Here is a 23,699-nt window from a genome sequence, read left to right on the forward strand (position 1 = left end):
GCTTGGGGTTATGGGAGGCACAAATACGGCGTCATGGATTACTGTTGGTTTAAGAACGGCCTACTTTTTTTCTAATTATCATTATCCTGGGCCTTCAGGGTTAGGTTTTCTACAGTCTGGTGGGAACAGTCAAAAAAGCAAGCCAGTCGCCCTAATCGGGCACTGCGCGCGGGTGGTGTTTTAATCGTTACCAGTTTGTCCTTGCATACTCAACGGGTGCCGGAGCATTAGACTGGGAGTCGTGGCGGTCAGGTCTGCCATCGACAATCTTGTTTCTTCGATTCTCGCGCCTCGATAGTACATATTCCCGTTCAATGAGCAACTTATTCAAAGCGTGATAGTTTTCCCATCCCGCCGGGTGTTGCTGTGTGTTGCGGCCCACCGAACATCTCCTTGGCAGCATAACTGACACCACTTCCAATGGTCCAGAGGACAGGTCGTTGCTCAGACATCACCAACGTGCATATATACTTCGTCCAAACCGCCGTCGTCCGTGACAACCGAGAAACAAATTCTATAGCTGGGTAAAGCTTGTTGCGGCTGTTTATGTCATCCTAACCTTTTCTCGAACTCATGCTCATCCCGACTTGATCCCGACTTGATCCCGACTTGATCCCGACTTGATCCCGCGTTGAATCCAATTAATTAAACTTTTGTGATGGCGCGCAGTTCCGTCCCGGACCTCGCGAATGCGCAATACCGAACGGACCGAAGCCCCCAAAAGAGCTCAGCTGGCGTCCACCCACCGACTTCATGTTCCCTCAACCGTTGTTCCTCTTGTGACACGACATTCGTGATCGTAACTTGGCAAGCGTGCTCACCTCACCGCCTGTTCTTCAATGTTTTTCAGGAACAGAGAAGAGTTTTGCTGGTGGTATGTTTGTCGGTTAACTTGGCCGAGTACAGACTTACACGGCATATGCCCGACAACGATCCTGACTGTTCTTCTTTTCTCGCCATCACCGACACCCGCCGGATCTCTGTGATACGCCCGCTCCTTGTGCGACGTCGATTCGAGATGTCAGGCGGGCGTATCACGGATACACATGCGCGTTGCTGACGTTGTGGTTCGTGAAGCATGTTTCTGAGCAAGGGCATGTCGGTTTGTTTTCTGTCTCTATCCGAGACAGCGTCTGCGAGCGAAGGTAGGTCAAAGGTACACAAGAACGATGCATCTTCGGATCTTAGCGAGACTTTTTTTTGGGCGCATTATGGTTTTGCTGAGTTTTTGTCTTTCTATTTTGTATAAGATTACGGGCAGCAGGACGGTATCGTCCGAGGCGTTGGGTATGAAACTATGCTGCTCACTAACGGGAGAAAGAGGAAGAAGAAAACGCCATATGTTCCCATGATTACCTACTTGTTTTGTCCCTTTTTGTATTGTTTTCAAAAAATCTTTCGCACGGCAAATGGCCTCTTCAAGTCTGGCGACTCGACTCGCCCGCCTGGTCCTTGGACCCCATCTCCTCGCTCGCGCCGCGGATGTCTTCCAGTCTGATGCCGCTGCGGTCGCACATGCCTCTAAAGATGCCGCCCTCGCGCTGCCACAGCGCCAGCGGGGTGTCGAGCTCTGCGATGCGGCCTGCGTCCATGACGCAGATGCGGTCGTAGCCGATGATCGTGCGCAGGCGGTGCGCGATGCAGAGGAGCGTCCTGCCGCGGAAGGACGTGGCGATGGTGTTCTGGATCTTGTCGTCCGTCTCCATGTCAACCGACGACGTCGCTTCGTCGCAGACGATGATGCGGCTGCCGCGGACGAGGGCGCGTGCGAGAGCCATGAGCTGCCGCTGGCCCAGGGAGAAGTTGAGGCCGTCCTCCTCAACAACGGAGTCGAGATGAATCCGAGACGGGTCTTTGGAGCGCGCGTCGCCGAGGTTCGCACCCGCCGGGACAAGGTCTGCCTGACGAAGTGCGGACCAGAGCTCGAGGTCGGTGTGCTCGCTGAAAGGATCGAGATTGGAGCGGACGGTGCCGCGGAACAGCGTCGGGTCCTGGGGAATGATGGCGAGGCGGGAACGGAGGTCGTGGAGGCCAATGGTGGAGATGTCGACGCCATCGATGGTGATGTGGCCTCCTGAAAGCTCGACGAGGCGGAAGAGGGTCGACATGATGGAGGACTTGCCTGCACCGGTACGGCCGACGATGCCGATGCGCTCGCCGCCTCGGACGTGGATCGACAGGCCCGACAGGACAAGCGGGAGGTTGGCGCGGTAGCGCATTTCGACATTATCGAAGATGATCTCACCCTTCTCTGGCCATGACGGACGCACTTCGATGGTGTGAAGTGGCGCCTCCTCTTCAAGCTGGGTGCCATAGTATTGGATGCGCTCGACGGCGTTCATGCCGTTTTCAACTTCAGCAAGCTGGCGGACCGTGAACTGAATCATCTGCACAATACCCAGGATGTAGCTCAGCACGAGGCCTCCGATGCTTGGCGGCACGCTGAAGCGGGATGTCACGACAAGGATACCGACGGTGAACACGAGGAGGTTACCGATGAGATCGAGGCGGGTCGAAAGCCAACGTTGGTTTGAGAACGTGAGGTAGTACGCCGCGTTCATCTCGTCGATCGACTTGCGTAGGTCGGCGATGAAGTGGGATTTGAGGCCGTATGCTCGAATGCTGGCTACACCACTGAGACCCTCGCCGAACTTGGCGAACACAGTCGACCGGAGAACCGACTCGAAGCGCTTGACCTCGCGCGCCGACGCACGATAGTAGGAAGCGGCGAGGATAAAGAAGACGAAGAGAGGTCCGAGAGCGATGGCGAAGTAGTGGAAGAAGGCGATGATGAGGGCAAACACGGATATGATCATGGCCAGCGTGAAGAAGTACATCCTCATAGCGTCCGTTAGGTTGTTGTCCATCACGTCAACATCTCTCGAAAACCGGTTCGTGATGCGGCCAAGCGGAGTGGTATCAAAAAACGACATCGGCGCGCGAAGAACCCTGGTGACTGCCTGACGAAGCATAACCCTACTGGAGTTCGTGCCCAGGATGGACAGGAGCAGGGAGAAGATAAACATCAGCAAAGCCTGGACCGCACCAAGACCGGCATACACGCCGATATACTGCGCGTCCGAGAGAGGGTACTTCTTGCTGGTCCAGTACGACAGCCACAGACTCGTCATAAGGTTAGCACCCTGCGAGAGGAGCAACAAGAAGATCAGGAAGGGGGCATTGAGAATGCTTCCGGAAGCGCGGATGTAGTCGGTGTACACTTTCCAGGGAACGCTCGACACTGCTCGCTCTTCTTGCTGCATGAGCGCAGCACCCTTCTTATTCTTCTTCTTATCGGCTGCGGGGGCCTCGGTCAAGTTGGTGGGCGGGGCATCGTCCTCCTTCTCCTCGACGGCGGTCGTCTCCAGCAGTTGCTGGAACCCACGGTGATCTCTCATCAGATTGTCAAACGTGTCGATAGCCTGTATCTTGCCGCCCTCCATCCAGATGACCCTGTCACATCGGTTTAGAACCCACAGCTGATGAGTCGCCAGGACTCTGCATTTGCCCTTCAGGAGACCAAGAATAGCATTGTCGAAGATGTGACGTCCAACATGCGCGTCGACGGCCGACAGAGGGTCGTCCATCAGCACGACATCCGAATCGAAGTAGATGGCTCTGGCAATGTTTAGACGCTGCTTTTGACCACCAGAAATAGTAATGCCTCTTTCGCCGATTTCAGTCAGGTCGCCGTTGGGAAGCATTGCCATATCAGGTCGAAGGGCACACCTGAGGAATGTCAGTATGAACCCAGATCCTCGAGAATGATGGTTACTCACGCGTTGATGACCTCTTGGTACCAGGCCTTATCCATATCCTTGCCAAAGAGGATGTTATCCCGAACCGAAGCGTTCTGGATCCAAGCATATTGAGGACAGAAAGCTCTAGACGCACCAAGCACGACCTCACCGGATGTCTTTCTCATGTCGCCTGCAAGTGCAGCTAGCAGCGAGGTCTTTCCGCTCCCGACGGAACCGATGACTGCTACCAGCTCATCTCTCTTGATCTCAAAGTTGAGGTCCTGCAGCTTGAAGGGTTCACGTTCTTCCTCCACAAGTGTGCTGGCGCCATCTCCAGTGCTATCCCCAGAGGAAGTGACCGGCTCTTCGGTCTTCTTCGCCGCTGCGGGCTGAGCAGGTGCCTTCTTTCCCCCCTTTCCGCCTACAGTCTTCTCCGATTCTTGCGTCGGCGTTCGCTCCCAGGTAAAGCCGCCATTGTGCATCTCCAACGCGTTTTCGCCCTCTGGCTTGTAAACCACTTCCTCCTCTTGTTCTTCAGCCAGCAGAAACTCTTGGATACGCTTTAGGGATGACCAGGCATCGACGACCTGGCCGAGAACCAGAGGAAGCAGGTTCAGTGGGATACGAAGGCCATTGAACAGCGCTAGGGACGAAAAGACCTCGGCCGGGTTGAGTGCGTTATTGGTCTTTGCATACGTGATGAAGGAGAGCATGGAGGCGAAGATGGGCAGCGACAAACTGACAGCATTGATGGCATTTCGGATGGCCAGCAAGATCTGGATGGCGTGGATTTCTCTGCTTCGAATCTCCTTGAGGCGTTCGAGAAATGCGCTCTCCCAGCCAAAGTATTTCACAAAACGGACTGACTGCAGAATCTCCTGTGTCAAGCTGACTCGCTGATCAGTGGTCTTGTTAATGGCCTTTCGCCGTTTGAACAAGCTTCTGATGGCTCTGGTCAGCAGCGGAATACCAGCGACGAGGAGGGCAAATCCAGCAAGTGCGCTGTAACTCAAGTTGATGCACAGGACAACCAATGTGATGACGCAGGAGATAGGGGCAGTCCAGGTAAGATGGAACAAAGCGCAGGCTTGGTCGATGCGGTACGTGTCGACGCTCATGAGGTTGACAATTCGTCCGTTACCCCAGCCGGTGCCGTCGCCCGAGATGGCAGGTCCTTTGGCGTCTACCTTCTTTCCATTCTTCTCCTTTTTCTTTCCCTTATCATCACTCTGTGGTTTGACGCCCTCTTTCAGGCCACCAGCCTTGGCACGACCAGACAGCGACATTGATTTCTCAAAAATGGCACTGATGAGAACGGCTCTGGATTGTCCACCGATCATCATACCACGGTAGATGAAATGGTTTGTTCCCAGACTCTGCAGAATCTGCATGAAGGTAACACCAAGGACCAACCCGATACCTTTTCCAATGGCGGGGGGTGGCTGTCCTTGGTTTGCAGCGTCCCAAGCGTCGTTGGCGAATTGGATCAGATACCGCAGCGTAAATGGTGACATGACCTGGAAGATGGTGGACATCAGCTGGAGAAAGCCTCCGAGCCAAAACTCGAAGAAGTAAGTCTCATGCAAGGCCCATAGCAGAGGGTACTTGTCTCCTTTGTCGACGCGTTTCTGGAAGGCAGCCTTCAGCTTGTCAGTCATAACATCTGCGGCTCTGTCCGGGTTGACGGTCCAGATGTCATTGGGTTCAAGCTGTCGCTTATACCCTGTCTGTTGAGATGTCAGAACTTTTTTTTTCGGGAGCAATTGCAGCGTTGTTCGTTTCAACGTCTCAAGCTGATGGTGATCTGCCATGTTCACTCACACTCATCAAGGGTGCCATCCATTGAAAGGTAAGTTTGCTGAAGAAGCCAGCCTTGTATTCTCTGGATACGATTCTCTCCTCTGGAACTGGGGGGACACCGCCCCATCTCAGTGGATTTGGCGTCTTGTACCATGGCTTGCTCTCAGGTTGTCGGTTTGCGGTCGTGGTAGCAACGCTCGTGTCAGTGGCATGGCTTTTTGTCGCTTTCAGCTCTGGCCTTGCAGTCTTCTCGTCGACGTCGGAGCTCTCATTCTTCTCGTCAGTGCCATCAATGTCGATGACATAGGCAGCATCCTCGGGCTCCTTGGGAGTGATGGGCTCTACAGCAGCGGCTTGTGGGTCGGGTGCCGTTATGTTGGTTTTCTCCTCCTTGTCTGCCATCCTCTGGCAACCGGTCTGGGGAAGTCTTGGCTGGGTCTGTGTGCTTCGCCCTTGGCAAGCAGTTTTCAACGGCGGCAGCTGTTATATTTATGTGGGTGAAGCCAGCCCGTTGTTGGAGGCGACTGAGAGAGACAGCAGATGCAGCGCAGCAAGCTAAGGTTTTAGTGTGCGGCCGGGGATAGAAATCATATGTCCGTCACTCGGGAAGAAAGAATTCGGTACGGAATCATCAAAGATGTCCCTGGTTCCACTTGGTAAAAGCGAGGGCAAACTGTCGAAACCCGGTCTAGGTGGTGTCGAACTCCGAAGGGGTTGGGGTAGAGACGTGGAATTGTGGACAATGGAAGGATGGATGAATGGAGAGGTGACAACACGGGGAAAGATAGCGAGAGGAAGCGAGGAAGAGTCAGAGATATGGACGAACTACGTCAGCTAAGGGTGAGAAGGAACTGTACGTGTAATGATGAAGACCGTCTGCATATGAAAGTGGGTGTGGGCAAGAAAGAACCGCGAGTAGAGTGCATGACAGGCAGATAGCTGCGCAGTCTGGACTCTGGACAATGTACTTTTTATTGTTCGCATTTTCTCCGCAGGGGATTTGAGCAGCGGGTTGTGGAGGAAGGGCAGGCACAGTGACTTCTAGTCGGCGAAGGCCGACCCAGCACAGCAACCCGACTTGCAGTGAGTATCGAGGAGCGAAGGCGGGAGGGCGAACTGGGCCACCGTCCACCGTTCAGCAGCGGCGGCCATTCTCGATGCATGGGGTGCTGGGATTGCATTGGCCTGGAGTCCTGGACTGGTTCCGGGAGGTGGAAGGGGGAAAACGATGGGGACACAGACGAAACGGGATAGGATGGGACAGCACGAGACAGGGGTGCCACGAAATGGCTAGCACGAGGCAAGAAGGTGCCACGACGGACGGCAGCTTGTCTTTCTCTCTGCCTCCTGCAGTTGCAAAGGCATTACCAACCATCGGTGAAAGCGGCCTCTTTTTAGCCGACCCGAAGGTAAGGTGCAGCCCATCGTGCCGAACTAACGCCAGCCGTTCGGTAGGAAAGAGCAGCCAAATCTTTCGCTACTCTATTTGTTAAGCATAACCAGCCAGCGAGCCCTCTCGTCAACCGCAGATTGAGGACTTCTTCTCGCCCCATCGCCCTGCCGGACTCCCTCCTCGCAACTCGGGCCCACCGGACAGTTCGTCGTTTGCCTTGCCCAAAACAAGTATTCCACTACGACGGTTGCAAATTTTGATGGGCACCACGTCTTCTGGGTCTGCAACAGAAACATCAATACAACGGCCTCGGGATTCCCCCAATTAAGCTGACAAAGCCGGTAGTAGTCCCAGCTACACCTCAGACTTGCTCCTGTTTCGATGACTTACCAATTGAACATCTTCGGCGCGATTGGCTTGTCGACTTTCTTCCCTATTGTCGCTACTATGCCAAGCTGGATTGTCGTTTCTGGCATCCATCGCCGCAGGAACAGCGACACTTGAACAGTCAGCGCATCCAGCATCGGACGAACGCTCAACCTCAATCATTCCTACTCACGAACCTTTGTTGCGACGAGTACAGTGCCGACCTCGTGTTCCAGGAAGATCAAGAAGCACGACTCGAGATCAGACAGGAGCCCCATAAGATGGACACCACGTTTCTTGGAAATCTACAGAGTGCAGTTGTTCCACTTATGATAATCGCCCTCGAGTACGCCTCAACGCGAGACGGAAGTCGATCGTAGACCAGCAGAGATGAACCCTTCCATAGAGCCTGGTGTCCTCTGCGGTCCAAGCTGCCCTCAGGGACTGCTGCCGGGGCCGGCAAAGACCTTGCCGGCCGCCAGGATGCAGCGCCCATCCCTGGAACCAACCACCCTCGTGGAAAGATCGTTGGCGCACACTCGTCCACTGCAGCGGACGGATCCATGATTCATCAAACACCCTCGGAGGGACCAGAGGAAAAAAAAATTGCAGAAGACATCCATCAGTTGCCAGGCACGAAAGCTACCAGGGCTGTCGCTCACGGACTCGTTCTGCGTTGGGTCCAATCATCAACAATTACACGCGCGTCTTTTCCGTCTGGACATTCATCCGAAGGCTGCATTCACCGTCTGAAGCAAGGTTCTTCCTGTGCTCGAGGGCGCTGTGAATAAGCTACTCTTGGCAACTAACGGACATGACCCTCGTCCTGGTGAAAGTCATCTTCTATCAACGAGAACAGAAAAAAACCAACAAGACGGCTCCACACCCCCTGCAGTGCCCCAGTTCTCCCCGTCATCTTGGCACAGAAAGTCAGTTGGTCGGCCTGCTGCCGAAACGGTGCCGGCACACGAGGGCACAGCGGACTTAGTCGGCCAGGACTTAAGCCCCAGAACGGTCCATCAGAAATCTAACACAGGAATACGCGTAAAGTCCAAAGGTACCTTACACCGGTTTTGGCGAAACCCGGTTGCTTGAGTTGTGATATGTTTTATCCAACAGAAAACACAATGTGTATCGAGAGACGTCAGGCATTACCGGTTCTTGGGACTTCAGCACAAAATCGAAGTGAGACTGATGGAAAGTAAACGCACAAACGGCAAAGATGCTAGAATTTCCATCAGCAAACAAGCGGCTGCCCCTTTGAGCCCGATTGACCGAACCGAAGACCACCGGCTCCACCCCCTTCGGGTCCGGCCCCGCCAGCCAAGTCGCTCTTCTCCCGACAAACGAACCAAGGCCAGTGCACACGAGCAGGTTCCCTCTGACTCAACCTAGCCACCCAGCAGAAATCCTGCGTAACTTATCGAGATCTGCGGTCGGGTGCGGTGTTGCTGCAGCATGGACATGGCATTCTTACAAATGGGCACGCGGGCAGCTCGGGTTGAGGTCAGACACCTGGCGGCCCGGTCCTGCAGTAGCGTTGTAGTCGACTCGTCCTTCTCAACATGTGTCGCTGTTCATAGAAACTTTGTCCGAGCTGCTTACAGATCAGGCCGGGCTGCGTCTTTGTAGCTGCCGCGCGCTCTCGAGGACGCCGAGGGGACTGCACGTCTGACTCTGCAAGTTATCCGCGCGCGAGAGAGCATCTGGGCGGCGGAGTTGTGTATACAATATACATCCGCAGACATGCGTGGCGTTACGTTTCTGTAGCCTAAGAGCAACCGAAAGCCTAGGCAACATGTCCACGTAGCTGACAGACCGGCTTGGTGTTCTCTTGCCATCTAGCGGGCTTTGGAACACTGCAGCTGTACATTCTCGTTCCGCGAGGTCTTCTGGTTCTGGCCTAGTTGAAAAGTGGCACGATTGCAACATCGATCGCAACATCGATCGCAACATCGATCACAACATCGAGACTTTAGTTACAACTGCGCCACCCATGAAGTTGAGAAATGTCGTTCCCTTCCCGTAAACGTTGTCGTAACACCAAACTTCTATTTGGTGCTGCGCCTGATTGCCACATCCAACTTTTGACGCACCCTGGTGAATCGAAGTAATCAGCGAGGCTCCCATGATTGATGAACGTTAAGCCAAGCATAGTTCACAATAGGAACACGCCAAAACAGAAGGCTTAAATGTCCTGCAAGCTCCCGTAACCGCAAGTGGCAAAAGAAATTGCGTTTCTACTGTTTACCATGCATCAGAAGAAGAGGTCATCTCGCAGACGATGATGGAATATGAAGCTTAGCCCTCGGTCGTTTGCGAACTTGCTCAGACAACATTATTTTCCTTGCTGTTCTGTAAATGGGCTCATGGATCTGCAAGAAACCAGCCGTCTTAATTTTGGGTCTCTTCAAGTCTCATTTTATTCGTCAAATGTTGTCTCCTCTGCCATTGTATCTTCCGTTGCCAACCTGCACAAAACCATACGATATTTCAAAGCCTTTCGTGCGTATATTTGAGCGAAGAGAGACCATATTGAACGTAATTGAAATAGCGTAGCTAAGCCAGATAGGATTCTAGGAGATGTTCAGCCCGTTCTTGACGCTTCGCATGAAACTGTGGGTGTAAGCAAAACTCTGGACTTGTCTATGAACACAAAGAACGAAATGGTTAGTTGGACAGGGAACAGTAAGAACGTAGCCAAAATATACCAGAAATAGCGATGATTGACAAGATCCAATTCGCCCACCACGCGGCCTCTGTGAGCTTCACCTCGCATAGATCAAGAAGTAAACAAGTCAAGCTGTCGTCGCGACAGATCAGCAAGCCCGCCTCACATCCTTTCTTTTTCGAATATTTATCTCCCCAACCGGCAATATAAGAAAAACTATACCGATATCACCACGAAATCCACTTCAAGATACCTCGGCGCGTGCTAGTCGGCGCTCACTGGATCGGAATGGTCGACAAACGTGACAGAGGTTGACCAATGTGTAGAATCAGACATCTCGAGTGCCAGAAGCGAGTCTATCAAGCACACACCAAGAAAAGTACGTTCCAGGTTGGACGTCACAAAGGCACCGCTGAGCCGACTTCCGTATCAACTGCAATTGGGCGCATGCTGGCAAATTTAAACATCGACCAGGCCGGTTGACACGGTGCTTCTCTGCTCTGGCTTCTATATGAGCAGCGTGGCTGTCCACCCGTCGACACCACTGCCTGAATCAGCACAAGGAAGACCGCCACCATGCTTTCTTCTTTCCTGCTACAGCCCCGATGGTTGCCTCGTTGCTCTTGCTTGGTAATGTTGTATCCCGTCGTCCTATCACCCAGAGTACAGAAAGGCTGAAAAAAAGTCTCGACTCGGATTTGATATAAGCTCTCATCGAATTCGCGTGCAAGTTTGGGCACAATGACAAGGTACTACAGAAAAAGAAGAAAAGAACCAACTAATCTGTTAAAAAAAAGAAAGTAGAAGAAGACGCTCCTAGAGATACTCTCCAGCGTCAGTGATCCTTCACCCTTCGCCCGCATATCCTCCCACGCCCGGCTTTTTGTAATGTTACTAATATACAACTCCGACGCCCGCGAGTCTAAAACTTCAAGGAAAGGGAAAGGGAAGAGGGGACGTCCCCTGCTCTGTCTATCAATTGCCGACTTTTCTTATAGGGAGGATGAACGACGATGTGATGCGTCTCGCTTGAACAATTTCCGCCCGCCCACCTTTTACTCCTCAACACGCAGCGTCTCGTCCTCGAAGCCGTCATCGCCGCGAAGAAGCGTCTCATTGCCTTCGTCGTCGTCTTCGTCGCCGCCGTCATCGTCGTAGTCCATCGTCATGTCTCCCATGGTTACGTCACCCAGAGTCATGTCTCCATCCGCATCACCATTCATCCTGGATGGAGTGCCCAACCTAGAGGCGTCCATGTCCCCGCCCCTTTCATCGCCATTCTGCTTTCTCTTCTTTCGAGCAGGGACGACGCCAAGCGGGGGTCCTTCGTGCGCCGCCCACCTGCGTAAGCGTCTTGTAGCGCGTCGGATAGCAGCAGCATAGGAGGCTGCCTCCTCGCCAAAGTCATCGGTATCTCCAACGCTGCCAAATTTGAGCCGGAGTAGGCCAACGGATTTGTCACCACCAGCAAACGGCTGGGAGCCATCCTCACCGTCGCTGTTCTCAAAAGGGTCTGCAAGATGCAGGTTACGCTGGTACTGGCGGTAGATGGCACCATCTTGACGTCGGGCTTTTCTGGCCTTATGATGTTGCTTGCGGATGCCACGGTCGAGGATGTATTCGACCCTCTGATTCCTGTTCCTTTCGACTGCAATCTGGTGCGCCGTGGGCGGCCGAGGCTTTCGGGTGGGAATGCCCTCTGCTTGATGGTGGCCGGGGCCAGCTGGCGAGGAGCCTTCGAAGATCTGGTACTTGAGAGAAGCTCCGCCACGTCTAATAGTGCTTCCAAGCCCGCGGGCCAGAGCCCTTGGCGGCGGTGTCGATCTGGTACTATCCAGATCGGATTCGTGTCTCGACGGGCGGATCTTCGGTAGGATTGCTGGCCCCTCCTCAGCCATGATGCGAGATGTCCTCGAACCTCGCTTGGTCTGACTGTCGGCCAGGTATGCCTGATCCGCCTCAAGAATCTTTGCACGCATCTTCTGCTTCTCCTCTCCAAACTGGATCTCGGTGGGCGTGTCAACGTTCTCCAGCGCCTCTTCCTCCGGGGTCATGATCTCCAGCTCGGGGATGCCTTGGTTGGCGACATCTACGTTGTAGTCGACACCCGAACCAAACGGGTTCTCTTCGCAACCCTCTTCCGTGAAATCGGATTCGAGATAGAACCACATAACCCAGAGGAAAGCCCTCGCACGGGATTTGCTGGTGTAGTTGGTCTTCATAACGAGATCGTGGAACTCCCGCCCAGGAGGGAAGTGCAGCTCGGCAATCTTGGCAGCCGACTGACATATCAAGAAGAGCAGGTTGACCGGGTTCGTCCTCGGAGCTTCCAAAGATTTGATCTTGTTAAGAGAGGAGGGCTCCTCCCGATCCTCAGCGCCGCCCTTCAGAATGGACTTCAATCTCGGGGCATCTTGAAGCTGTTTATAGGCGTGCGCATCTTGGTTGGCCTGGAGGGAAGGGATGGCGTGGTAGGTTCGTAATTGGGCTCGCATCTCGGGAAAAACTAGGGGTTCGTCAGCATGAGAATCGAGTGTGGCAAACGAGGGGGATGTTCTTACAATTAAGCGTCGTGTTCATCCTTCCAATGTTGACCAGCAGACAGACCATGGCCATTCCCTTGGCAGCATTCCGGTCGCTAAGCAGCTTGTCGCGCAAGACCTTGCTCGTCTTGCTGCTACGCGACATAGTGTCGATGTAGAGATCGGCAAAGTTCTGGCGGCCCTTGTCGGGGTCGTAGGAGTTGGTGAAGACCTCATTCTCGTCATCGAAGATGGCTCTGAGGAAGTCATACTGGATGTCTTTGCGCCAGAGTGGCTCGCCATCCTCCTTCTTCAGATGTCTAATCTTTCCGGTGATGACCTGAGATGAATCTTTCGACTGACCACCCTTCTTACCGCGGCCTGTGGTCTTCTCGGTCGGCTCCGGAGTCGCATCCATCATTTGCGTATCGTCGTCCTCGGTCATTGCCTGCGAGAGGAAGGATTTGCCCTCGCCAGCGCGAGGGGGAGATGTCGGGGCTTCCGCGTCCGACATGGCGCCTGCCGCAGTGGAACTGGGTGAAGCGGGCGCCATCGGATGGAAAGGTGCGACGAGGCTGATCGATCGGTAGGGCACAGGTGATTCAGGACAGAGCCGGAAAGGTCGTGATCACTGGGGCAGCGCCGTCGCTCGGGGACACGAATGCGGAAGTCGTCGTGGCCGCGGGCGCAATTATCGAGACGCGCAGCTTTCGAGGTGGCTGGGTGAATTGATGGGGAGACGTTGCTTGGAACAAAAAATTGCCAATCGCGAGGTTAAGGGATGGGTGAATGTGTTTGATGTGACGGAACGGAGAAGGAGAGAAAGTGTGAGCCGCGATTGGACTTTCCGCCGCCCAGACCAGCTGATCTTGAGCCGTAAGATTCCCACCAACTTGCGAGGTACCCGGGAAGACCACAATTACAGCATGCACGAGCTCACGATTTGGGGGAGCGCGTCAGGCTATCTCCCCCGACCACTAAAATTCCTGGTCCAACCCCCCTACCTTAGTCTGCGCGAACTACGTACCTCACCAGGCCTCGCCCGGGCTGCAGCTGCAGCCTGCCTGGTATCCTCCTGTCTTTGCCGGGCCTCTCTACGGATTCAACCCCACCCGGTTTTCGTCACTCTAGGTGATTACTACGGAACGACTGGTGAGGTATTTTAGACTGCGATGATGCGAATAGAGTTTTTTCCCCATGTCTCTCTCAGAAAGATGAGGCCAAATGGCAGGCTATATGTTGATACCTTGAAGCTTACATTATATTCGGAAGAAATTTATCTTTCTATGTGGATCAGTTTGATTTGTTTTTAAAAGAAACACCTGAGTAGTCATAAAGGTTCACAAGACTGGGCAGTGGGCGTTGATAACGAGTTTCTTTCCCCCCCTCGAAATTCCATTGAGCCTCAATAAACTTGCCTCCCGAGAACTGGCGTTGCCTTCCTGAGTCCAATGTTTCGCTATTAATTGAGCTAGGGAGAAGATCACGATTCAAAATTCAATCCAATTAGTTCCACCTGCTGTAAGGATGTCTCCAGGCGACAAACTCCTCATATGCTGTGTGTTTGAGATTCCGTCCATCTCCGCGAGTCGTTTTTGGGTCACGAAACGTAATTCCTCTACATGAATGCTACGAACCAGGCACAAGACAACATGTTTATCAGAATCTGTTTTTATTGGGACTCTCCGTCCAGACTGGCTGTCTACCTGGGGAGGCCTTGCACGGCCGCTTTGCCCCGAACCCAAGACCGAAGTCTCTGATGCCTCCAGCCCTCGGCAATCCTTTTCCCATTGCCTGAGCTGAAGACCACGTCCATGTGTGGCCATTAACCGATTAAGAGCAAGAACTTTTGTATCCCTTCCCTGTGAATCCCTAATTTGTACCGGGGAGGGCCTCTGGTTCCCGCTCTCAAAACGTCTTGTAATTATCCGTTCTGTCGACCGTCCATCCGATCCTTCCATTACCAGTCCAGTCTATGCCGCCGCCTCGTCCTGAGTGTCACTGCCCTGCCCTGTTTGCCCCGGGGACAAGCCTGTTGTGACGTTGAACCAGACGACCGAGAAATCCACTTTTGTCTATGTATGCACGGCGAAATGCATGACCCTTCTATCATCGAAAAGCGAGAAAATGCCCTTCGGGAAACGCTTGAAGAAAGCAGAAACATGAACGTCGTAATGCGTAGCAGATCCAGGATCCGTGTCGTGTATCCGTAGATCCAGCCACGCTGTAGCACACCGCATGTGGGTGTTCTTCATGCGCTCTGCCGATTCTGAAAGCTTTTCCCAATGTCGGTCTAAGGGTATCATGGAGTTTCGGTCCAGCAAAAAAAGAAATGCTCTCTATCGATGCCGATGCCTGCCCGAACACCCGATGATGCTTCTCGTTGAAAATTGAGAGGCAATACCGTCGGCTCTCGGGGCCACGCCGCCGTGTCGAAGTCCAAATGCAGAGAAACGAGAAACGACGAATGCGTACAGTGTCGACCCATGCGCGCAGACCAAAAGAAAAAGAAAAATCGAAAACTGGCAGCGTGTTGCAGACGCTGCATGGCAAAAGGCTGTGAGACTCATGTTGTCACAGCTGCCAAGTGTCGCGGTGGAGAGACGTTTACCACCAAGACGAGTTTCCGCCGGGACCGCTGGGGTTGCCGTAGCCACCACCACCACCGTATCCGCCGCCGCCGGAGTAGCCACCGCCGCCGCTGAAGCCACCTCCAGGAGCACCGCCGAAACCACCACCGCCACCGCCACCGCCGTAGCCGCCACCACCGCCGCTGTTGAAGCCGCCGCCGCCGCCGCCGCCGGGGGGACCGCCGAAACCACCACCACCGAACTTGCGGAAGTCACGGTTGGCACCCTGGCCACCACCACGAGGACGACCACCACGGCCGCCGCGGCCACCACCGTATGAAGACTCGCGGGCGATGGTCTCGAGGAAGCTGGGAACCTCCTGGTTGGCCTCCTTGAGAAGCTCGATGAGGTCACGGACGACACCACGGTTGCCACGGTTGAAGAAGGCAGTAGAGTGACCAGTGTTTCCGGCACGACCAGTACGACCAATGCGGTGGACGTAGTCGTCAATGTCGGTGGGCAAGTCGTAGTTGACCACGTGAGTGACGTTGGGAATATCGAGACCACGAGCAGCAACGGCGGTGGCAACCAAAATGGGGCAACGACCGTTACGGAAGAACTCAAGGGCGCGCTCACGCTCACGCTGGGTGCGGTCACCGTGAATGGAGGTGGCGGGGAAGTTCTGGTTGATGAGGAAGTCGGAGAGAGAGTCGGCCATACGCTTGGTCTCGACGAAAATCAGAGTGAGACCAGCACCGTGGGTGTGGAGGATATCCAAGAGCACGGAACGCTTGTCAACGTCCTCAACGTACTCGACCTTCTGGGTGATGTTCTCAGAAGTGGAACCGACACGACCGACGGAAAGGAAGACGTAGTCCTTCAAGAAGTCGCGAGCGAGCATCTGAATATCGCGGGGGAAGGTGGCCGAGAACATGAGAGTCTGGCGGTTCTGGACGTTGGGCATGTCCTCACCCTCGACAATGCGACGGATCTGGGGCTCGAAACCCATGTCAAGCATGCGATCGGCCTCGTCCAGCACAAGATACTTAATGTTCTGCAGGGAGATGCGGCCACGCTCGATAAGGTCGACAAGACGACCGGGGGTAGCGACGAGCAGGTCACAGCCGCGCTCGATCTGGCGGAGCTGGGAGCCAATATCGGCACCACCGTAGACGACGCAAGGGCGGACCCAGGAACGGTAAGCAAACTTGCGAGACTCGTCGTAGATCTGAGAGACAAGTTCACGAGTGGGGGCGAGAATCAGAGAGGTGGGGTAAGCCTTGCGCTGACGACCGAAACCGCCAGCGGCGTTGGCGGGGATGGCAGAGGGACCGTGGATAAAAGCCTGAGAGAGAATGGGGAAGAGAAAACCACCAGTCTTTCCGGAACCAGTCTGGGCACAAGCCATGAGGTCACGACCACCCATGACGATGGGGATGGAGTACTTCTGGACGGGGGTGGGCATCTTGTAGCGGGCCATCTCGATGTTGCCGATAAGGTGGTTGTCGAGAGGGGGGTNGGGCATCTTGTAGCGGGCCATCTCGATGTTGCCGATAAGGTGGTTGTCGAGAGGGGGGTTGGAGAAGGTCAGGACGGGCTCAGGGACGTCGTGTCCGGAGGCCTCGACGGGAATGTCGTCGTACTTCTCGAAGTTGATACCGGTGTGCTGCTTGGACGGGTCGTCGGCGGTTCCGAAGAGCTCGCGCTCGACACGGGGGTTGGCGGGGCCGGGAATGTGCTTGCCGTCGCGCCACTGGCCATCACCGGATCCGCGAGCCTGCTGGCCACCGCCGCCGCCGCCAGCGTTGTGACCGTAGCCACCACCGCCGCTGTAGCCTCCACGGCCACCCTCACCACCCCAGTTGCGGCCTCCGCGAGGCTGGTAGGGCTGCTGCTGAGGAGGGGGTCCAGCAGCGGGAGGACCGCCAGGACCACCGGGGCCGCCCATGGCGGGCCAGTCGCCACCGGGCTGACGCGCGTCGAAGTTCTGGTTCCTGCTTGGGAAATGTGTCAGTTACGGAAGGCAAGACGGCCAGAAGGGGATCTCATGGAAGGGTCGACTTACCCAGCCCAGGCGCTGTTGTTCAGACCGCCGTTCATGGGAGGAGGGCCAGCAGGAGGGGGACCTCCACCGCCGCCACCACCGTTGATCTTACCACGCATGTGGGGAGGGATGTAGGAACGAGGCTGGTTCTGCTGGTCCTGAATGTTCAGGCCAGACATGTTGAGTTGATCGGCCATGATGGATGGGTTGATCGGATCGTCTGTCGAAGAAACGGGAGTTGTGGCGTCGACAGAAGGGTATCTCGAAAGGCGAGTCGAGTCGATTGATCGTTACTCTCGAAAAGACTGTGGAATGCAGCAGAGAGTAGATGAAATGAAGGGAAACCGGTCCGTTGTCGAGATGAAAACAAACAGGCAAACCGAAAGAAGGATGAAAGAGAAAGAAAAACCGAAAGTCGGGGGTGACTTCCAAACGTTCGTCTCTGTCGTCTAATTAGGCAGGCGCGTTGCGTGCTCTGGGGCACTGATTAGTTCCGAGGCCTTGTATTTCCCAAGATGCTCAAAGGAAAGACAAGAGAACAAATGCGTGAGAGGGTTTGTGGTTTGGGGGATGTGAGGATAGGAAAATCCCTTTTTGTGGTGTGGGAAGAGTTTTTGAGGGGGAGGTTGTGGGAGAGAAAAGGGACTGGAGATCGGAGGCAAGAAGTAGGGAAGAAAAAAATTGGTTTGAGATTGTGTCGGAATCCACCAGAAAAGGCCAGACACCCCTGCAACCTGTGTCTGTTGGCAGTGCGTTGTGACTCTGGCAATGCACCCCCTCTGAGGAAAAAAATTTGGGGGGCGCCTTCCTCCCTTCCGCAGCCAGCAGGCAACCTGCTGGGTCGGTACCTAGAGACTGCCACCCGCACTAACGCTGCACTGGTGGGACGGGATGGAAGGTGAGTCCTACGGCATGCCTGCCTGCCTGCTTGGTTTCGCCTTCCAAGTTCCCAGGTTTTTTTTTCCCTCCTTCCACTGCGCCGACGAGGACAACCTGCCTGCCCGCGCTCAGGCTCCAGGCCCCAGGCTCTGGCTCTCAGCCGCTACCCAGTACAGGCCGCCGCCAGACGAGTGGATAAGCAACGCACCGGATTGGCCACGTTCCCCGTAGACGTAGCAGCATGTGCTTGCTCTTTGCAGCGTGGGAAGGAAATGATGACATGTGAGGTGACAGGCCACGCACTAAGTTACCTGCCACACCAACCAACGGCCCTGCAACTGAATTTTCCCTTCCCCTTTCTTTCTTGCGCTCTTTGCGCGGCCCTGAGGAGGGAGCCAATCTGTTGACGGCGACCACGGCGACGACGACAGCGGGGATTTTGCGGAATACCGGGGTTGGTAGGACACCTGGGACGAAGGAAACACACCTTCGGCGTTTGGACGTACCTGCGATGAGCAAAGCGGATTGTCCCTTTTGCGGTCTCTGTGGTGGTGTCACACAAGGCGTTTTGTTATCGATAATCGAGCTAAACGTCACGTCGATGTCGCCCCAGCCTAAGCATGAACGGGACCCTGAATCTTGAATAGAGTACGGAATGTATCCGGATTCCGATGGTGCCAGGTTTAGTCGGCTCGTGCGCTCGATCTAGTCTGGGGAAGGGCTAAAAGACGTATGTCGATGATGGATGAAGACGAGCACCTAAAATTCCCTTCCTTTTCCCTCACTGTTCTCCCAAATGGCTCGGTTGCTGGGATTTCTGCTGAAGGCTGACGAAAAGCTCAAAGACAGAGGTTGGTGGTGGCCTATTTGGGCCAAGGTGAGTCAAGTGACAGGGGCTAGACTAGACTGGACGGGGGACGAGGAACAAGACATGAAGTTGGAGGTTGCAAAGTGCCCCGCAGTGAAGTCGATAATGGGGGGTTGGTGGCTAGAGTGGCGATTTGAGGAATTGGATGCTCAGGAGGCTTTTTTTGGGCAAGTCCATTAACAGCATTTTCAGTCAGCAATCTGACAAGTCGATGTGGTGTTTTACGAGGTGCGTAGACAGGGCCTCTTCTCGACCAACTTTACGCAGAGATGACCGAACAGTCGATCCAGGCAGACGCAGGCTGAGATGAAGAAATGATCCGATTTGATTCTGTTCCTTTTTCTTGGCCATCCCTTGAAGCGACTAAACTAAGACGTTGGCTTTGACTATTTTCCAATAATCCGCCTTCTTAGAAAACACTGAACTAGGTAGGCTATCCAGATAGCTGAGACCATGGGCGGCACCCCCCACTCTCAGTCAAAAAGACAAGCGGATGCTCAACACCGGAACATGGAAACTCAATCTGGAGGTTCGACCAACCACTACCACGCCATACTTAGGGTTTTGGGTTTTGTACTCGCATTCCAGAAACCCAGACGTGGCACAGGAAGCCCTCGACTGCAAGTGCTTTCGATGAGAAATTCTGTGAAGGCACTCCTTCACCTACGTCATCTCCTGGGTCCTTGCACTCGCATGGCCCCTAACACATCCCACGTCCTCCACTCCGACAACCGACCCCGTTGAGTTCCAGTTGTCTGGCCGGACACTCATTCAACCACGCCACTCCCAGGGCAAAACTTCCCTTCGGCCCAGGGTTGCGGAATGAAAAATACAGAACCTGAGAAATCCCAACCACCATTCGCATTTCATTGTCTGATGCATCGGCACCGCCGAGCTGCCCGTTGCGACCAATAAAGAAACACGCATTTACTTTCGTACTAGTCAGCTTCACAAGGGATTTGTTGCTCAGAGGGCAGCCAAACGAGTCAACATCCGGCCTAGTCCAGACGGTCGGGTACGTATCGCCGGTACTGATTCGACCGGCCGGCCGGCATGCCGTCCTAATCCTCCCAACTCTTGAGACGCCCGAGATGATGGGATGAAGCCAAACATGTTGTCGGATCACACCTAAAATTACACACACTACACAAACGCCGGGCAAGAAACGAACGATTCGAGAAGCGAAAAGGAAAAAAGTACGGCCAAACAGCCGGCCTGGCTGGTGCTGGCACCGCTTGGCCGGCCCTCCTTCCACGTTTCAAACGCCCGTTATCCCTGTTTATGCTGCAAAACCGTGACCTCACCGCTTGCCCCTCGACCCCGACTCAGCGCTTTTCAAACGCTGATACAGCGAAAATCACACCGCTGTCAGGCAAAGTCAAATCCGAGCGTCGGAACCATGTGCCCTGTTGTAGAAAAGACGAGGCACCATATCCAGGCCTTTTTTACACAATACGGTCTCGCTGGATATGAATTTTATGCTGGCAATATCCCTGGTCAACTGGTCGGTCTTGCCAACCGAGCCGAGAAGAAACCTCCAGCGAGTTGCATCACCCAGAGAGCACCGCATAACCCTCTTCGACCTCGCTTCTCATGATAGAACTGATGCCTGTATCGATTACCAGCCCGGTCTAGTAGTACAGTTGTTGCTGGCAAGGCCTCTTGATGCTCCTTGCACGTCATCAAAAAAAGGGCCCGTTTTTCATCACTCATCCGCCTTCTGCTTCGCTCAAGGAGCCTTCACCACCTTGTCATCGTCGAATTCTATGTCCACGATGCCGTCCTTGGTGACGGCCTTGACAACCATGCCCTTGAAGTCAATCGGTAACCGTCTCTTGAGCTCGTCCGTGCACATGTTCAAGATCTTGATGCCCTGGCCGAGGGTGATGTCGGGGTGGTGGTGCTTATCGAGGATCGACAGGCAGTAGTATCTATATCATCGTCAGCTTTCGTCGTTCCGCCTCCTAGTCACATGCTCCGCTCGTGGCAGATATGGAGCTCCCTGGGCAAACATACTGTGCGTAGCCGTGGGCGGCATATGGCACCGGCGCCAGCGAGGCGAGATAGTCCAGCCAGTACAGCGCAGGCTTCTGTGTGATGGGGTCGACGCCACCCAGGAGGAGGTTGACGTTGTAGGGCTTGCGCGAACGCAAGCTCGAGGCGAGCTCGCCGCGGATGAAGTTGGCCAGGCCGGAGGGTGAGAGGTCCGTCTCGTTACGCATCGAGTAGAGCTGGGAGTTTGCTTGAATATAGTCGGCGAATTGCACTAGTTTCATTCTAACGTTAGCACCTATCTCGCCGTCGTGACGATGAAGCTTCCCGCTCCGAACTGGGTAGGAGGGGAGGCTCGGTGGGGCACAGCAGCTACTGACCAGTGTCACCCGCCTCGCCAGAGTACGCGATCAGTGTGTGCTTGTTGAGAGGTCTCGTCTTGTCGTCGGCGACCTTGAGGACGGTAGCGCCTCTCATGGCAGCTTTGGAAGCTGCAATGATGGTGAAGTCCTTGCCCGTGATACCGAGTAACACCTCCCTGGCCGACGCAATTCAAATTAGCCATTGCATCCATGAAAAACAACGAGAAGCTGTAGAGAATGTATTCTTACATGTTGGCTGCTGTTGCTGTGTCTGCTTCGTGGTTGGAGGGGTGGAAGGTTGTTGTTTGGTTTGTTCGGTCGTTGGGTATGGGTCGTCGTCTCGTCAGCCTTCTACCTGGTGGCTACGTCGAGCTACCCCCCGGAACGCGCAGTCAAGCTACAGCCTGAACGCACCAACCGACAGCGGAATTCTGCCGAATCAGACCGCCGCCCGCCTCCGAGCCCGGAAAAACCACCCCTGCCATATCTCACACAATTGGCCCAGGTGACCCCACATTGACATCTGATTCTCCGAAATACGTACCCGTCCAGAACTTTTTTTTTTCTGGACAGGATGCCCACCTAAAAAAAAGTTCACCGAGAAGGCAGCCCAGGCGAAGACGGGAGCAATTCGCCCAGATACCCCCTTAGAGGTCACCCGACCGCGTGCCCAACATGTCCTCCTTCTTCACAATCCCCGGATCGAACAAGAAGCGCAAGAGGACAGCCGCCCCCGAGGCTCCCAAGAAGCGAATCGCAGCCTCCAAGACCGCGAACAACAGGGCCCCTCCAAAAGCGGCAGCAGCCAAAGGCAAGACCGGCGCGGCGAAAGGCGCGAAATCAGCAGCACCCGCCTCCAAGAAGCGAACTGAGCGTGACGACGACGACGAATCCATCTCGGGCAGCGACTCGGACGATGAGAGCATAGTCAGCGCCGGCCCCGAAGAGAGCAATGGCTCCGAAGACGACGACGACGAGGTGCCCGGCGAGACGGCCGCGGAGCGCCGTCTGAGGCTGGCCGAGCAGTACCTCGAGAACGTCAAGGAGCAGGTGGACCTTGCGGGCTTCGACGCCGCCGAGATCGACCGCGATCTGATCAACGAGCGCTTACAAGAGGACGTGGCCGAGTCGAAGGGAAAAGTCTATCGCCAGCTCGCGGACGAACTCGCCTTTGGCAACGCAACCTCTTCCTTCTTCAAGAACAACACCGAGACCTTTACCTCCGTTGCCGTCAACTTCCCCTACGCCTACACCACCACCAAGGATCTGTACGTACACAAGTGGAGGATACAAGACCTGCCGAAGAACCAGTTCCAACAGACCACGCGCAAGAAGCCCAAGAAGCCGCCCGCGCCGCCGCGCAAGCGACCCGAGCTGCAGACATGGTTGAGAGGCAACATCAATGCCGCCAGGAACAAGTCGTTTCAGCGTCACGTGGAGAAGATCCTCTGCGTTGCCGCCTCGCCGGACGGCAAGTACGTCGTCACCGGCGGCGAGGACCGCAGGCTCATCATCTACGACGCCGAAACCCTCAAGCCCATCCGCGTTTTCACGCACCACCGCGACGCCGTGACTGGTCTTGCTTTCCGTCGTGGCACAAATCAGCTGTACTCCTGCTCAAGAGACCGCACCGTCAAGGTCTGGAGCTTAGACGAGCTCGCGTACATCGAGACGCTGTTCGGACACCAAGATGAGATCGTCGATATTGACGCCCTCGCCCAAGAACGCTGCGTCAGTGTGGGCGCGCGTGACCGTACAGCACGTCTGTGGAAGGTTGCGGAAGAGACACAGCTCGTCTTCCGCGGTGGTGCAGTAGACAAGAAGTCCCGTCCAGACGTTGACCCGCGCTCGCTCCCTCATGAGGGCAGCATGGACCGTGTAGCCATGATCGACGACGAGCTCTTCGTCACCGGCAGCGACAACGGCTCGTTGGCACTCTGGGGCGTGACCAAGAAGAAGCCCATTTTCATCCTCCCCATGGCCCACGGCCTAGAAGAACCTCTCCGCCCCGACGAAATCTCGGCGGACCACAACCCAGACTCGAGCCTCGTACCGCCGCCTCAGCCGCGGTGGATCACAGCGCTCAAGACGATTCCTTACTCGGACGTCATCCTCAGTGGCAGCTGGGACGGTTGCATAAGAGTGTGGCGGCTGAGCGAAGACAAGAGAAAGATTGAAGCGGCGGGTGTTCTCACATCAGAGGCTGAGCGAGCCTCAAAATCTGCGCCCAACGGCAAGTCAGCGGATGTCTGCGGCCTGAAGGGCGTGATTAACGATATTGCCATCTTTGAGCGCGGTGACCGCGGCCAAGACGGTGTTTGCGTCGTCGCTGCAGTTGGAAAGGAGCACAGGTTGGGCAGGTGGCAGATGAAGAAGGGCAAAGGGAAGAACGGTGGTTACGTGTTTGAGGTGCCGAGAGTGGTAAAAAAGCCAGACGTAAATGGCAACCATAATGATGCATCAGATTCGGGAAGCGATTAAAAGTTAGACGT

At 54.9% G+C, this 23,699-nt stretch overlaps 4 protein-coding genes across 4 annotated transcripts; 1 reads left to right on the plus strand and 3 right to left on the minus strand.

Annotated features, from left to right (window-relative positions):
* Window positions 1-1,418: 1,418 nt before the first annotated feature.
* On the minus strand, window positions 1,419-5,942 carry GCG54_00001449 (Multidrug resistance protein fer6; the record flags this gene model as incomplete). The annotated part of the gene is made up of 3 exons (XM_045401565.1): window positions 1,419-3,729; window positions 3,780-5,467; window positions 5,562-5,942. The coding sequence occupies 3 exons, from the start codon at window positions 5,940-5,942 to the stop codon at window positions 1,419-1,421; spliced, it is 4,380 nt and encodes a 1,459-aa protein (XP_045270294.1).
* Window positions 5,943-11,025: 5,083 nt separating this feature from the next.
* GCG54_00001450 (ATP-dependent RNA helicase ded1) lies at window positions 11,026-17,303 on the minus strand (the record flags this gene model as incomplete). Its single annotated transcript, XM_045401566.1, has 4 exons — window positions 11,026-12,476; window positions 12,532-13,011; window positions 15,339-17,056; window positions 17,128-17,303. The coding sequence occupies 4 exons, from the start codon at window positions 17,301-17,303 to the stop codon at window positions 11,026-11,028; spliced, it is 3,825 nt and encodes a 1,274-aa protein (XP_045270295.1).
* A 3,279-nt stretch (window positions 17,304-20,582) lies between these two features.
* On the minus strand, window positions 20,583-21,322 carry GCG54_00001451 (putative proteasome subunit beta type-4; the record flags this gene model as incomplete). Its single annotated transcript, XM_045401567.1, has 3 exons — window positions 20,583-20,784; window positions 20,870-21,182; window positions 21,226-21,322. The coding sequence occupies 3 exons, from the start codon at window positions 21,320-21,322 to the stop codon at window positions 20,583-20,585; spliced, it is 612 nt and encodes a 203-aa protein (XP_045270296.1).
* A 560-nt stretch (window positions 21,323-21,882) lies between these two features.
* Window positions 21,883-23,688, plus strand: GCG54_00001452 (putative WD repeat-containing protein C2E1P5.05; the record flags this gene model as incomplete). Its single annotated transcript, XM_045401568.1, has 1 exon — window positions 21,883-23,688. The coding sequence occupies one exon, from the start codon at window positions 21,883-21,885 to the stop codon at window positions 23,686-23,688; it is 1,806 nt and encodes a 601-aa protein (XP_045270297.1).
* Window positions 23,689-23,699: the final 11 nt, after the last annotated feature.

Source organism: Colletotrichum gloeosporioides, assembly GCF_011800055.1.
Source record: "Colletotrichum gloeosporioides strain Lc1 chromosome Unknown consensus_7, whole genome shotgun sequence".
Taxonomy (NCBI): domain Eukaryota; kingdom Fungi; phylum Ascomycota; class Sordariomycetes; order Glomerellales; family Glomerellaceae; genus Colletotrichum; species Colletotrichum gloeosporioides.